Source organism: Callorhinus ursinus, unplaced genomic scaffold (assembly GCF_003265705.2).
Source record: "Callorhinus ursinus isolate GAN/ISIS: 27379988/994484 unplaced genomic scaffold, GSC_fseal_2.0 scaffold10, whole genome shotgun sequence".
NCBI classification, from domain to species: domain Eukaryota; kingdom Metazoa; phylum Chordata; class Mammalia; order Carnivora; family Otariidae; genus Callorhinus; species Callorhinus ursinus.
The window spans coordinates 30,451,458-30,467,317 of record NW_027397072.1 but is presented as its reverse complement, the minus strand read 5'-3'; the positions used below and the strand labels follow the sequence as shown (position 1 = coordinate 30,467,317).

Sequence of the window (15,860 nt, the reverse complement as noted above, 5' to 3'; positions counted from 1 at the left end):
CAACTGTGGATTATTTATTTATCCTTATTAGTTTCATGTTAATGTAATGTTTCCTTTCAATTTCTTTTCTTTTTTTTTTCCTTTTCTTTTGATGCAGGTCATGACTGTTCAATACGTTTATGGAACCTAGAAAGTAAAACATGTATCCAAGAGTTTACAGCTCATCGGAAAAAGTTTGAAGAATCCATTCATGATGTAGCTTTCCACCCATCCAAATGCTATATAGCCAGTGCTGGGGCTGATGCACTGGCTAAAGTCTTTGTATGACACAAGCATCATCTTCACCTTCTAGCTCTTTATAAATAATCAACTGCACAAAAGAGATACAGAAGACCAGGGCAAGAATCAGCCTATCCTGCCCTTTGTTCTGCTGAAGGAGCACAGAGAACATTTGTTAAAGTATAGTTTTGCAATTCGTATACTGTTTTCTAAAAACTAAGGTTTGTTCAGGTTGCTGCAAGCTCAGCTGAATCTGTGAGCCTGAAAACTGTTTCAAATTTTCCCCCAAATAGGAGCTTTTATTTCTGAGGTGGTTCTAATTCGCTAGGCAGGCCTGAGCGAACATAAGTTTGGCTTGTCCCTGTTGAGTAAATAGGGCATGCTATAAGGGATAATTAAAAAGCTTGATGACTGGGAATGAGTAGAGGAAGAACAAAAATTTAGACCTAGTTCTCCCCTGAGAAATCTTGTTAAACACATTAGGTATTCAAAACAGTGATCTTGACCATATCTGCTGTACTAACCCCTATGTGCATAATGACCAGGCAGTGTTCAAATGAGTTTTTAATTTAGCTCTCCTTTCATCTGTGCACATAAAGCACCTGGCAAAGCATTCCCCCTATTAAGGGGGAAAAAAAAGGAAATGCAATAATATGTTAAATATATTATTATTCAGAAATATGAAACAAATATTTAGTTTGTAAGCAGATTTCTATATTGTATTACATTTTTGGAAAATAGATTTGGTACCATTGTAAAGTTTAGCTGTCAAAAACCAGTCACCATTATGAATAGTTGATAGAGTCTGCTTTTACTAAAGGATTTAACTTATTCAGGTTTGAGATTCTGTTTATTTTTAAGGGCAAGCAGGGCATATCTTTATAATAATTTCTGTTAATTTTAAAAATTCACTTTATTCATGTGATATTTATAGTATCAGAGTGGTTATCTCTTATCAATGAAATCTTACCTTTCAGTGGTTTGAAAAGACGGAAGTTATCTGTGAGTACTCATTTGTCAAAACCCACATACCATGCTTCAGATGACCTCTTGCTCTTTCTTTGTCTCTCATATTCAAATTGTCTGATATCTGCCAAAACAGTTTATAATTATTATGTTTTAACAGCCCAAAGTGGTTAATGTTAGGTACCTGCTTTTGCAGTAAATCCAACTATTTTGTACCCCAGAAGTCCTCCATTAATATATCTGAGAATGGGAGCCCCCTGGAAATCTGGATGGAAGAGTACAGTGCATAACCTTGGCTAAAGAGTTCTCTTTCTCTTTCCCTGCCCCTACCCCTCCTCCATTCTTTAATTGGAATACACAGCATGTTTTAATAGATAGTGTATCAGTATCGTTTCTGGGGAAAACTGTCGTAAAGGACCAGGCTTCCCTGAGCTCACCTAGCCTGTGACCCACATGTGGCCAGCTCTTGGGATTCCCACGACCCCACTCTTTGGACCTAATGTATAGACCTCATCCCCACAACTGTCTCACCTGTCTTCACACTCTCTTGTTTGCCCCAAATGTCAGAGACCAATGTAGAAATTAGAAATAAATTACTAATGCCCAGCATTTCAGCAAAATGTATGTATAATAGTTCTCAGATTTTAAAAATCCATATCCATAAATATTTTAACCTTTTAATAAAATTACTACCTTCCTCTCCCCACGTAGTCCATTGTCATAACAATGACACCTCTGATGATAGGTATATCTACTCCTTGAAAACATATTCTGGTGGTGTTATGGATAGTAATTGACAATTTTTCTTTAAAATTTCTGTTTTCTGCCTCTAGAGTTTTGCAGTATACAGGCAAATTTTCTTTAAAGATGTGTGTTAGGTTTGCCTGATCGATATACAGATATGCTTTAATATTTTGACTCAGCTACCTTTTCATTTCATCTGTGCTTTGGTTAACAGTGAGCTCAAGGGACTCCTTTGTATAATCAAGTGAATGACCTGGACTTGAGCTACCAGGTGAACGTTTATATTATTCCCATGCAGATGCAGAATTCCACATTTTGTTTGGTGCATTCCTCTTTTGGTTCTTCAATGAGTGAAAAAATGGTGTTGCTGACCTAACATTTATAGAGGGATACTGGAAAATTCCAGTCAGGTGTCCTTACTTGGCATATATATGACGGATTAAGCTATTGTTCTACCAGTTACTGCTTTAATTACCTCCTAAGGTCTTCAGTGCCTGCTTTACTTATGCCACTGAAATTCTCAAAACCAAGACATTCTCTTCCCCTGCATTTTATACCTCATGGTTGAAATTTTTCTGTTAGTGAGTGGAAAATGACCATGAGATAGGTAGTGCAGATGTTGGAACTGTTGAAAGTTCTTTAGCAAGCCAGTGCATGCCATTGGAAACTGTACACAGAAACAGAGATTCTTCTCCACTAGCACTGTGTGATCTCAGCCTAGAAATGAGCCAAAGCTGTCTTCCAACCAGATAGAAGCATAGACATGTGTCTGATATTCCCCCCCAGCCTATAGAAAATTTAATGAACATCCACAAAATGAACAAATTCAAGATTCAAACAGTCATTGAAATGCTTTCATAGTGCTTGGTTTGTAAATATTTTGGATGAACTATGTTGGGATAGTATGAAAATCAGCGGGAGATGTGGGTCCCCTGCCTTATTTTCATATGCTGTGGATACATCTCTGGGAGCTTGCAGCACCCTTCTCAAAACCCAGCTGTCATATGGAGCTCATTTGCTACTCGAACCCTAGACAGATATTTAACATAAGTGATATAATGACCTTCAGTATTTTTCTATTGAACAAGTTTAGCAATTTTTGCCATTAAACAGATAATTAGTTATGCAAAGTATTTAGCTTTTATAATCATTTTAGTTATGACTAAAAGGGGGGAAATTATGCTGTATCACTGATAATGAACTTTGTGAAAAATTTTTTGTTTATCTGACTTTCATTCCTTCAGTATTCTTGCTATAAATTTCTTTTGGACATAATGATAAAGATTTATTTGAAAATGTCTAAAATGTATGTATATTTTATAAATATATATTATATATATTGTAAGAATATATATAATATATATAGACTATATATATACATATATATGTATGTGTGTGTGTATATATATATATATGTGTATATATATATATATATATATATATATATATAAACCATAGGTGCATTTTACTGTTTTGTATTTTTGTTTTTAGAGGTAGTATACACCGCAGGTAATGATGAGTATGATGAGTGTTGTGCTGTTTGCTTTTGCAGTATAATATATAGTTCTAAATGTTTAAATTACTGTATATATTATATTCATTATAGGCTAGCATGCTTGTTTTAAAGACTGTCATTCTAGTTTATTAAAATCTGAATGTAAGAAAACCTGGCTATTCAAATGTGAATTGAAAAATATTCCATTCTCAGTACTGAACTATTTCCATTGAACATTCAGGACTTTTAAGAAAACAGATACCATCAAGAAGGCAATAGCTAGAGAATGAGAGGTGCCTTTAAAATAAAATACAAATGCAGCCTTACAGTGAGGATGAGGATTGAGTTGGGGGGGTGGGGGGGGGTATGAGAGAGAGAGAGAGAGAGAGAGAGAGTGTGTGTGTGTGCGCGCGCGCGTGTGTGTGCACGTGTGCGTGTGTGTGTGTCTGTGTTTGCTTGCCAATCTGTGACGGTCCTGATTTGTGACCTTCAATGTCTTCAATGTATCTGCTCAACTTCTAGGATTTCAGGGGACATTTCATGCGTTGTCTTTGTGCTCTTCTGAGCACCACATGTATTTCCAAGGATTTTGAATGTGAATTCCTAGAAATTTCAGTAGAGAGGAAAAATAACTATTCTTTCACTATAATCAAGTTCAGATAAAAGAGAAATTATTGGTTCACCAAACTGATGGGCTCTCTTAAATGTTGGCTAAGTAAATTAATTTTTTAAAAATGTGATTTTTAAAGGCCCTCTTTTTTAGGACTTCATGTATTTCCCTCCTACACAAGAGCATGTCATGAAATTCTTATGTGATGAAGATTCAACTAGTAAAAATTATTTTTAGATTAAACACCTGAACTAATTAAAATACCACCTAAGAATAGTGTTTAAATGACATCTTTCATATCTACCTCTTTGTCATTGCTGCCATTTTAACTAAAGCAACTCTTTATGACATCTGAAAATGATGATTGGATGCAATTTAAAAATCTATGTTGGTGCTTTTCTCAGGCTTTGTCATTTAAGTTTTATTGAATTAAGGTGTCACAAATCAGATTGAAAGACTTAAGAGTTGGTTTTCTTTTGAAAGAACTGCTTAAAATTTATCATCAAGGTTGATAGTGAGTGGATATAGTTAATCTCTGGTTAGTATATGTCTGTGATATTTTCAACCAAGAGCCAAACTGTTACTGAATTTACATGGAAAAAGAGCTCTAAGTACAGTTTTTTTCAGCTTACTTTATTCTTTGAAAGCTATTTCTAGGCTATTAAGTACATAATCATTAATTTTATTTACTCAGAAGTTGCCTTTGTTACTATGTTGTTTGTGTAGTTATTTATATAATTGTAGTACTTTATGTGTTTGACACTGGGATTCAAGTTGTACAAAAGTAGTAGCTGAAAAGAATTATATGTATATTTTTGTGAAATGTATCAATTCCAGAAGTTTCTTTTAAGGGAAGGTCCAGAAAACATGTCCATCTTTAAAAACAAAGGACAGGCCATTGGTAAATTATTTTAATCATTTTTACTTTCAGCACTGAAAGTTTTTTAATTGGCCATATCCATCATCCAGCTGGACCTCCATGTCAGTGTCAGGGACACCAGATTGACAAAGTATTTACCGGATTGCATCAGTTTTGTTTTTGCTTTTGTTCCATTTTTGTTTTTGTTCTTAATCCTAAAAAAAAAAAAAAAAAAAAATTTAGGCGAAACAGATCCCTAGATTCCACTTGTCTATTCTAGCAGTATTCCTAAAGTGGTACTTAGGGGTCAGAATTTTCTGGATCTTTGCTAGTCAAGCTTTAGATTTGATTTAACTGGGACCACATGCTTGTCATCCCTCTGATGCAAATTAAAAAGTTCATTTTAATTTAGATTAACTTAAATGTCTGCCTGGATTTTTAACAGGCTGTGAACCAGTGAGTGCCTTGTTAAAGTAGAATGATTTTTCCCTGGTTGTTAGCTCCTTTCTGATAATGTCTCAGAGAATGGTATTTTAGTTGACTTGTACAGATCTGCTAAATTCGGTATTATCAGCAGTCAGAAAGCCTTCAGTCTATCACATACCTCCCGCCCTACTTTCTTCTCATTGTTTGGCTGAAGTTTGCCTCTTGTGAGAAACAAATACAACCCCCCTCTCCACACACTTTTTTTCAATCCAAATTAAGAGATATCTCCCACACCCATTCCAACGATATGATCTAATATCTGTTTTTAGGAGGAACCACTTCTTTGTAGTCCTGAAATCTACCGGTTACTTTATGTCTTCTCAACTTCAGTTTACTAGAGCTGACTTCAGGGCATCATCAGTTCAGTTTCCTAAGTAACTCCTTTTCTCCACACTCCCAATTCCCCACCCCTCAACTGGTGAGCCCTGGACCAGATTGTTTGATCTTCAGGTATTTTTAAATTCAGTTATATCAATTAATGTAAATTAATCCAAATGCTAATTTTTGTGGTGCAAGAAGTTTCTTTTGTAAATTCAGGGTATGGATAAGCTAATTAAGATACCTTTTTTGGTGGCTCTAAGTGTATTATTTGTTTTTAAATAAAGTGTACAAATATAGATAATGTGCTATAGGTGTCTCATGAATTGAAATATTTTGGAATCTAGTGGATTTGCAGTTAAAATAATACATCTTGATTTTGTGTTTTTGGTGGTGGGGGTGGGTAGGAGAGGCATGCAGCGAAATAAAAGGGGGGGTATAAGACAAAGTAGATGTGAGTCCAAAGTAATGGACCAGTCTTAATTATTGATTGTGAGGAAGGTAGAGAAATTTATCATTACAGAGTTTGAACTTTTGGAAAGCCAGTAAAATTAAATAAAATACTCCATAAGATTGGGTCAGTGATACTTTCAGGGACACGTGTATTTTTTTCAAGTGTTCAGTTACATATTTTTTTAAAAATTAAAATGTGTTATTTTTTGTTTGGCTGTTTTTATTTTTTGTTTGGCTGTTTAACAAACATAAGCCTTCCCCTTTCCCTTACTTTTTCAAATCAGCATTATTTTTCAAAGGCTTTCTCTGCCCACAATTCACAATCTCTTTGTTCCAGTCTGAAGCCATAATGTTATGTGGAATCTAAGAGTGTCCTTGAAACTATCTGGTGTTCTTTGATGTTCTGTGTGCTTCTGTAGTAATGAGTGTTATATCCTTAGTCATGGACACATTTTTCAGTAGTGTCAGAAATATCCCTTTTGTCTGTTTTAACTGAGACATTTGCTGGAGTGCTTTTAGAGTAATCCAGTTCAGAAGGTCAGGAGGATGCTAAATGTTTTTACATGGATTGATGGACACTCTGGGGTACCCCAGAGTGGTATTCTGACCTGCATTGGATTTCCCAAGACCATCACAGAGTGTTCTGGCACCTAGGGTAGTCACCAGGAACACTTAGGAATCTAGCAGCACTATTTAACCCAATCACTATAACCAGGAAGCGTCCCTCCACTTTTTACTTCTTAGTTATACCTGTTGCTTACAATGATCAGGACACTTTTATGGAGAAGCACTGACCTGCAGGTTTGAAAATTGAAATCCATATTTTCTGGAACACAATTTTTAATTTAGCATATTTTACATACTTTGAAAACCAAACAATTCAAAACCCACCATACAGAAAATGACTCACTTTGTTTCACTTAGCTCCGACAACCCTGAGCCCTTTCTTAATCCTGTTTAATTAGACTAAAGGTAATGGTGGCCTCAGTCAGACTTGAAGGATCTATTTGAGTGAACAAAATCTGCAATATCCTGCCAACAGGAAGGGCCTGTTTTGTAGAAAATTTTCTTGTCCTTGATGGTTTAGCCATTCACCTTACATTGAAGGCTGGTCCAGATGCTAACTCCACATTGACTTTTCCTGTGTTCCTCTTTAGAGAGATAATTAATCCAGTAATGTAAAGGAGAACCCACAGTAAAACATCTGTTAAATACACTTGGAGTACTAGAATTAGTATTCTTAATTCATGTGCCAAAGTTTTCTGTGCTCTCATAAGATCCAGTATATATACCAGCTTCCCAATCTCCAACCTCAGACCAAAGATATTTTTGAATTACCTCATATAATAACATCATCAAATTAAGGGTAATGGTGAGGGAAACCCATCATTCACAAATGAAATTTCCCAACCTGAAAAACTTCCTTTAATTAAAAAAATAAATAAACGGCGTGGAAAACAAGATTTTTTAAGGATTTATTTGAGAGAGAGTGTGGGGGAGGGGCAGAGGGAAAGAATCTTAAGCAGACTTCCTGCTGAGTGCGGATGACTTGGGACTTGATCTCCCTGCCCTGAGATCATGACCTGAGCCAAACTCAAGTCGGACACTTAACCGACTGAGCCACTCAGGCACCCCAGAAAGCAAAATTTTATGTTAAGTAGGAGTTGTAAAAACAAGCAACTTGTGACTTAGATGTGCTGAAATGTTAAAGTATACTGATATCTGGCTACTTCCTGATGGAAGTGGGACCAAGGCAGTAATTTTTCATAAATAAACAAGATTAACTTAGGTTAGAGCAAAAGAAATCTCATCAAAAAGTTTACTTTGGGTTCTGGCTAATTTGGGTGAGAGTGTGGGGAAAAAAGCACCATACCAAGAAGGAAAAGCCGCCAGATGTCTCTGCAATCTGGACCCACCACCCATTGTCCTTTCTCTAAATGGCCTGGAACAATGACCTCTCAGATCTTTTGACCTACAAAAGTAAATGGTTCCAATTCTGGCTTGTCATTGGTCCTTGTTACCTAAATTAAAGATTTTTACATCAAAAGTTATCCTAGAGCCCCCTGGTAACATGTCAGACAACATAGTTTTTATGATATTTTAGGAAGCCATATTAACATAGGCCCAGGTATGTTGTGCCATTTGCATATGTCAGCATGAAGACCAGACATGTAAGAATGTTCTCATGTGGCCAAGTGATAATCTCACGAAAAGATTGGAGAATTATTTTTATAGGATGAATTCTGTTTTGAATGATTTTGACTATGCTTTTAAAAGCACTTAAAAATATATTTGCAGGGGTGCCTGGGTGGCTCAGTTGGTAAGCGTCTGCCTTCGGCTCAGGTCATGATCCCAGGGTCCTGGGATCGAGCCCCGCATCGGGCTCTGTGCTCTGCGGGAAGCCTGCTTCTCCCTCTCCCACTTGCCCTGCTTGTGTTCCCTCTCTTACTGTGTCTTTCTCTGTCGAATAAATAAATAAAATATATATGTATATATTTGCATATTTTACTACAGACTTTTGAGGCCATGTATTTCCGAATATCCTGTTGGAATAATTTCATTCATTGTGTATTTTAGAAAAAAAATTCATTGGTCTCATCTTTTGACAGTCATTTATGAGTAACACTCCTGATATAGGACTCAACTGCTATGTAGACAAGTGGTAAATGTCTCCATATTTTGACTGCCTGGAAAAGCACTATGTTTGTACATAGTTTGCAGGTCAACATGGAGACTGCTGTGTTTCATACATGTTAAAATTAACATGTATAGCATGTAAAAAATGTTAATTAGCAATGTCCCGTAAGAGCTATCAGTGTTAAGGTTAGATTCTGCCAGTTGACATTCACGAGTTTTTGAAAACTGCACATTCAGCTAAAATACCACTTAATTCATTTAAATGGAAACTTTGTTTTTCAGTGAAATAGTACCTGTTCAGTTTCCTTGTAGATCTCAGGATCAGAAGAAAGGCTTTCTCCCAGCTCTAAAATATTCAGGTTTTCTTTTACTCATTCTGGTCAGCCTTTTAAACAAGCAAGACAATAAGCTCCTATTTCTCATATCCTACAATATGTGGGGATACACGTCTAATGATTCCAATTAAAAAAAAAATAAACCTTGCAAGATTGTTTTTTCTCCTTAGGAACATCATTGCTTTCTGGAGGCAGAAATGATTTTACTTTTGAAATTGAAGGTTAGAGATCCATGCAGTTTTGTGTCCTTGATGTATGCAAGTTACATACAGCTTGCCTCTGCAGATAAACACAAATTTTGTGTGATTTTTAAAAATTATTTTGGAAGTGCAAAGACTAGCAAGGAAGATGTGAGAAGTTTATTTTATATATTTCAAAATCTTGTGGACTTTTTTGTGGTATGGGGAGCAGGTAGTGATGAGTCTTACTATGAATGCCTTCATTATACCCCATCCTCAACTCAGACTTTATTACTCACTGTTACCTAATGAACTAAAAACAGTTAATGATCATTTGTTTGCTTCAGTGTCTGTAAGCTCCTCCTTTGTTTTTCCTCTATTCCCCTTAGCCCCTCTCCTGGTGCGTTACCATACAAAAAGTACTCAATAACTATTTGTTGGGTGAGTAATCAGCACATTTTCAAAACTCTGAATCTATCCAGATCTGAAAGACAAAAAAAAAAAAGTCCTCTCCGCCAGTCCCTAGCCAATCACAAATGTATTTAGATCTGTGAGGCTGATTCCAAGATGGAGGTCTGCACCCTAACTAGGGGGGGCATATGGACCTCACCTGGAAGGTGGCAACAGAATGCCGAAGGCACCACCCTCCCGCTGCTGCACACTTCCAGTCCTGCCTGCACTGGAATTGAGCAAAGTGTGTGGGGGAGGATGCGGCGTGTCTGAACCCTGTTATGGGGCCCCTTCTTTCCCTCACCTCCGCACCACCACCCCACTGACCTCTGCTCGCCTCTGGGGCTGGGGCTGCTGCTGCAGTCTGGAACCTCGACCTGCCAGGACTGTCTCGGGCCCAGGCCAGGTCCACCACTCTTGCCCTGTGACCTTCAGATGGTCCTGCTGTTCCTAACTGGCTGGGGTTTTGTCTGTTTTTTTCCAAGGAAGTAGGAAGTTCCAGCAGAAGATTGTTAAGAAAGGCATTCCTCTGGCGAGCTTGCCTTGAATTGGGAGAATCTAGGACAATTCCCTCAGGATGTTTTCAGGGCTGCTTTTTGTCCAGATCATTTGATGGTAATTATCTAAATGTTTATTAACTCTCCCCGGAAGAGCTTGTGTGGTCTCGGTTTACTGCTACTGCTCTACCAGGTTCTAGGTGGCGAGCGGCCTTGAGCTGCAGAGCTTAACTGCTTCAGGAGTAAAAGAGTCAACAAGTTTAGACAGACAATTTATATATAACAATCAAATGACTTACTAACAGAATCATCAACAGAGTAGTGAATTGTGTGAGTGTGAAATATTCAATTAAATCTCAATGTTAAACCCATGTATTATGTAAGAACTATTATCTCTTTTTTAATTATTAAAATATTCTTTTAAGATCAGTATAGCACAAAGGAAGGAACAGGATTTTGGCCTGGACACAGGACATTTATTGTCAGTGGAACTGTAGTGAAGCTAACTCTTGTGAGTTGGTTTCTCTTCTGTGAAAAGGATATCATAAATCTGCCTGATAGATTGATTTGAGATAATAGATACAAAACACCTGATAAAATGTTGGGCAGTAATAAACATCCAACAAGTAATTATTACTCACTCCCTGCATTCGTACTTCTTGTCACGTAATTCTGTCACACTCCTGATAACTTCTAGAATATCAGGTATTTAGGAGAAACAAGGTTAAAATGAACATCAAGAGTAGCCCTAAAGAAGTTATACATAAAATATTACTTTCCTCAATATTTGGGTGACTGCTATGTGCCAGGCCATCGTAGGTGCTGGCGTTCATCAGCAAACAGACAAAATCGTTTACCTGATGTGGCTTACATTCCAGTTGGGGAAAACAACAAATAATATAGGTAAAAAATACAGAATATTAGTGGTAAGTGCTAAGGATAAATAAAGGGAAAGGAGATGTTTCTCAGATGTAAAAAGTAATACAATTTAAATTAATACAATTATTTAAAAGAGCAACACAAGGGGGTACTGGCTGGCTCAGTTGAAAGAGCATGCTCTTGATCTTGGAGTTGTAAGTTTGAGACTTATGTTGGCTGTAGAGATTACCTAAATAAAAACTTGAAAAACAACAAAAAAGAGCAATAAGTAATGAAGACACATAATAGCAGAACTCATCACATACCACCCCCCGTGTAGTAATAGCGTGATATATGTCTCTTTTCTTGCTCATACAAGTACACGTACACGAATACTGCATGGAGTTTTGTCTTATTCTACATGTTTTCTGCAATTTGCTTTTAAAATTTAATGTATATTTTGAGCAACTTATAAGTCTATACATACATAGATTTCTTTTAAATTCCTAAATATACACACACGAATAAAAATTTTTTGGTGGGTCTGTTTGCTTTAAATAAATGAGATAATACATGTCCTCTGCATCTTTTCTCACCCAACAATATGTGATAGAAATTCCTTCAAGTCTCTCTTATAGCTGCTATTTCATTCTTTTTAATGATGAATACTCTGATGATGATGATGTCTTAAACTTCTTCCATAATCAGTGGGCATTTACTACCAGACTTTCACTGTTTTGGTAATTGTGCCTGTGCACATATTCATGACCATGATGGTTTCACTCCTATGGAAGAGAGTCCCTGCAGTAGGATTGCTGGGTTGAGAGATACGTAGATTTAAAATTTTTTAGTAAGTATTGACAGATTGTTTCCCAAAAAGGCTGGAACAATTTATATTTTCATCAGTAAATGTACAGTATAAAAATGCCCTTCTATACCCACTAGCAATAGCTGTTGTAGCATTAAAAAAAATTTAGAAAAAAAAAAAGACTGGTGGTGTGTACAGTGATTTCTCCATATTACTTTTTTTTTGCATTTTCCTGATTACTGTAAAACTGCATAACTTTTCATATGTTCTTTGGTTATTTGAAATCTATGGATTTCACTCATAATTAAATTACCTTTTGTATTCGTTTTCTGTTGTTGTATAACAAATTACCACAAATTTAGCAGCTTAAAACAATACCTGTTTATTATTTCATAGTTATGTGGGTTAGAACTTCAAGTGGCCTTGACTGGGCTCTCTGTTTAGTGTCTGATAAAGTGTGTGCCAGGCTGGGCTCTTCACTAAAGGATATAGGGGAAGAATTCACTTCCAGGTTCATTCATGTTGTTGGCAGAATTTCAAACCTTAAAATTGTAGGACGGTTGTAGGATGGAGGTCTCTGTTTCCTTGCTGGCTGTTAGCCAGAAGTTCTTCTCAGCTTTTAGAGGTTACTCTCCAGTCCTTGTATGTAATGCTACCCCCACCCCTGCCATCTTCAAAGTTAGCAAGGATTCATCAGATCCTTCTCATACTTGACTCTGTGTTTTCTCTTCAGAGAAAACTCTCTTGCTTTTCAAGGGCTCATGTGCCTTGAGTAGGCCCACCCAGATAATTTCTGTATGTTAAGGTCTATTGGTTTGTAACCTTAAATAACTTCCACAAACTCCCTTTGCTTGGTAAATGTAGCATTATTTTGGGAGTAACACCAGGAGCAAAGATCGTGGGGGCCATCTTAGAATTCTGTCTACCACAAATACTCATATTTTTATTTATAGCTTTACATCCGTGTGTGTCTTACTGTTGTGTTTGCCTTTTAATTTTTTATTTACTTCATAGGAGGTTTTTGTATATTACACATATTAAGCCTTTCTACTCTTGGTTGCAAACAGTTTTCCCAACTCTTGTAAGTTGTCTATTGACCACTAATAGTATTAAGTACTTTTTCCATAGAAAACTTAGCCATATGGATTTCACTTATAAGGTGAATTGCATTATCTGTATCTTTTTATTCACATTGTAAATTTTTAGTCATTTTTATTTTTCATTCACTTCATTTTTTATTAATATTTTGCCCATATGTGCACTGTCTTTTTAAAAAAAATTTTAAGTGCTCTTTCTACATTATATGTAAACACTTCATCATATTATTTGCAAGTTTTCTCCAAACTGTAATTTGTTTACCATATTTATAATACCTTTTCCCATTCAAAATTTTATATTAGTATATACTCAAGTATATTATTTGATAAAATATGGACATTTATAAATATATAAAAATTTCAAAGTATTCTCTATTGATTAAGGCCTTCACCCCTGGGTGGCATGTGTAGTCTCCTAGAATGGCTTATGCATTTTATTCTTGGTTTTTGTTGTTAGTGTTTTTTTCACATTTGTCTTTACTCCATTTGGAATTTGTTTTTGTATAGAATGCAAGCTATGGATCCAACTTTACTTTCTTCTGAGTGGGTTGCCAATTGTTCCAGCACTTCTTATCAAATTATCTTTTTCCAATGAAATGAAATACCAACTTTGTCATATATTAATTTTTCATATATAATGAGATTTCTCAATATACTCTGCTTATAGTACTCTATATATGGCAATATGCATTTAATTACAGTGACTCTATGTTTGCATACAGTAGCCTTATAAAATGGTCAGGCAGATCTTTGTGTCACCCCACACTCCTGAACTACTGTTCTTTTTACTGCCTTTTTTGTTTATTATCAGGCATTTGAAGTTTGTGATCATTTTATCCAATTAGCAGTTGAAACTGCATTAAATGTAAAGATTAATTTTGGGAAATTTGACATATGATATTGTCTTCTAAGAACTAACAAAATTGTATCATTTTCTGTTTGCTCAGATCCTGTCTATATCATTAGTAAGATTGAGATTTGAGACTTTTCTTCACTTAAGTCCTGTGTCTTTTTTTTTTAACTAAATGTAGTCTTGTTCCTTAGTCTTTTGGTCATTATTGAGAATGGATTTTTTTCCATTTCCATTTCTAAAGGCTTATTATAAATAAAAAGCTTACTTTTGTGTGTGTGTGCTTACCTTGAATACAACACATTTATTATATATACTTACTAAATTTTCTCATTAATTCCAGAAGTTTTCACTGCAGTCTCTTGGGATTTTTAGAAATATAATTATGACAGTCACAAATGTAATGACACTCAGACTCACATAATCACAAAAATAACTTTTTCCAGTGGTTGAAAAATTCTTTTCTTCTCTAGAATTTTCATTGTCTAGAAACTCCATTATAGTGTTAAGTGATAATGGTGATAGCAGGCATCTCTGAGTGCTATTGATTTTAATTGAAATAGTTTGTGTATTTAGCTATTTTGAGTATTTGTGTTGCTATTTGGTAAATAATCTTATTTAAATAAATTCTTTCCTGTTTTACCAAGAGATTTTACTAGAAATAGCTGCTGAATTTTGTCAAATGCCTTTTCAGCTTCTTTTGATGTGGTTGGATGTTACTGTCCTTTAATCTGGTGACTAGCTAGATTTTTTGTAGAGCTGCTGATGTTAAGCCATCCTTGTCTCCTTGGAATAAAACCTACTTGGTCATAATGTGTTATTCTTTCTTTTATAAATCGGTTTTCCAGTTGCTAATATTTTATTTAGAATTTCAGCATGCATATTCCTAAGTGAGATTGGTCTGTGGGTTTCTTCAGTGAACTTTTTATTAGATGTAAAAAATTATGCAGGTTGACAAAATGTGGAACTAATCAGAAGGCTCACCCCCTAGCCAGTGAGAATGCAAATTTATTCAAACATGTTGGAGAACCATTTGGATGAATCTACTGAAGTGAACAGATGAAATCTAATAACTGTTTCTGGGCAGACACCCAATAAAATGCATACATATGTACACCAAAAGATATGTTCTAGAATGCTTATAGCACCATTATTAGTAATAGCTTCAAACCAGAAACTACCTAAAAGTCCATCTACTATAGAATGGATAAATACATTTTGGTATTCATACAATGGAATATTATACAGCAACGAGGATGAACAGTGTACAAGTACAAGCAACATATGGATGAATCTCAGAAACATTATGTTGAGCCTAAAAAGGCAGCTATAAAAGAATACTGTATGCTTTCCATTATATAAAGTACAAAAGTGGGCAAACCTAATCTATGTTAACTGTTAGAAGTTAGGAGAGTGGTTACTTCAGTGAGAGATAGGTAGGGCAGGACAGAGTGTCTGAAAGGGAGTCTGATGGTGACTTCTGCAGTGCTGGTAGTATTTTGTTTCTTTATCTGGGTGCTTGTTTATGTTGGATTGTTTAGTTCATGAAAATTCATGTAATTTACACTTATATGTACACTTTTCTGTATGTATATTATACTTGAATAAAACATTTTTAGAAAGCAATACTTGTTTCATAGAATGAATTGGGGAGCTTTTCATCTTTTCCTACACTTTAGAATTGTTTAAATAAGAGATCATTGAAATTATATGTTAAAGATTAGATGAAACTTGGCCGAGAAATCTTTTGGTCCTGAGGCTGCCTTTTTTAGAGGTAGGATTTTTAATTTCTTTTCTAATATCTTTGGTTCAAAACATTCACTTCTTGGATTAATTCTGATAATTTATATTTTGTAGGAAATACTCCATTCTAGGTTTTCACATTTATTTTCTATAGGTCTGTATTTTTATGTTTCTTGTAATTTCTTCTGTGTGTGGTATTACGGTTTTTATTATTATCCAAGGATCATCTAAGTGTGTTTCTTAATTTTCAAGGAGT

At 35.5% G+C, this 15,860-nt stretch overlaps 1 protein-coding gene across 2 annotated transcripts in view; it reads left to right on the top strand.

The window, feature by feature from the left end:
• The window catches only part of STRN (striatin), a 92,243-nt gene extending 89,482 nt beyond the window's left edge, over nt 1–2,761 (top strand). For both annotated transcript variants that reach the window (XM_025868046.2, XM_025868045.2), the window contains one exon: nt 98–2,761. In XM_025868046.2, the coding sequence (XP_025723831.1) occupies nt 98–267 (170 nt within the window). In that variant the 3' untranslated portion in view covers nt 268–2,761. The remainder of the gene's footprint in view (nt 1–97) is intronic.
• The last annotated feature ends 13,099 nt before the right edge of the window (nt 2,762–15,860 follow it).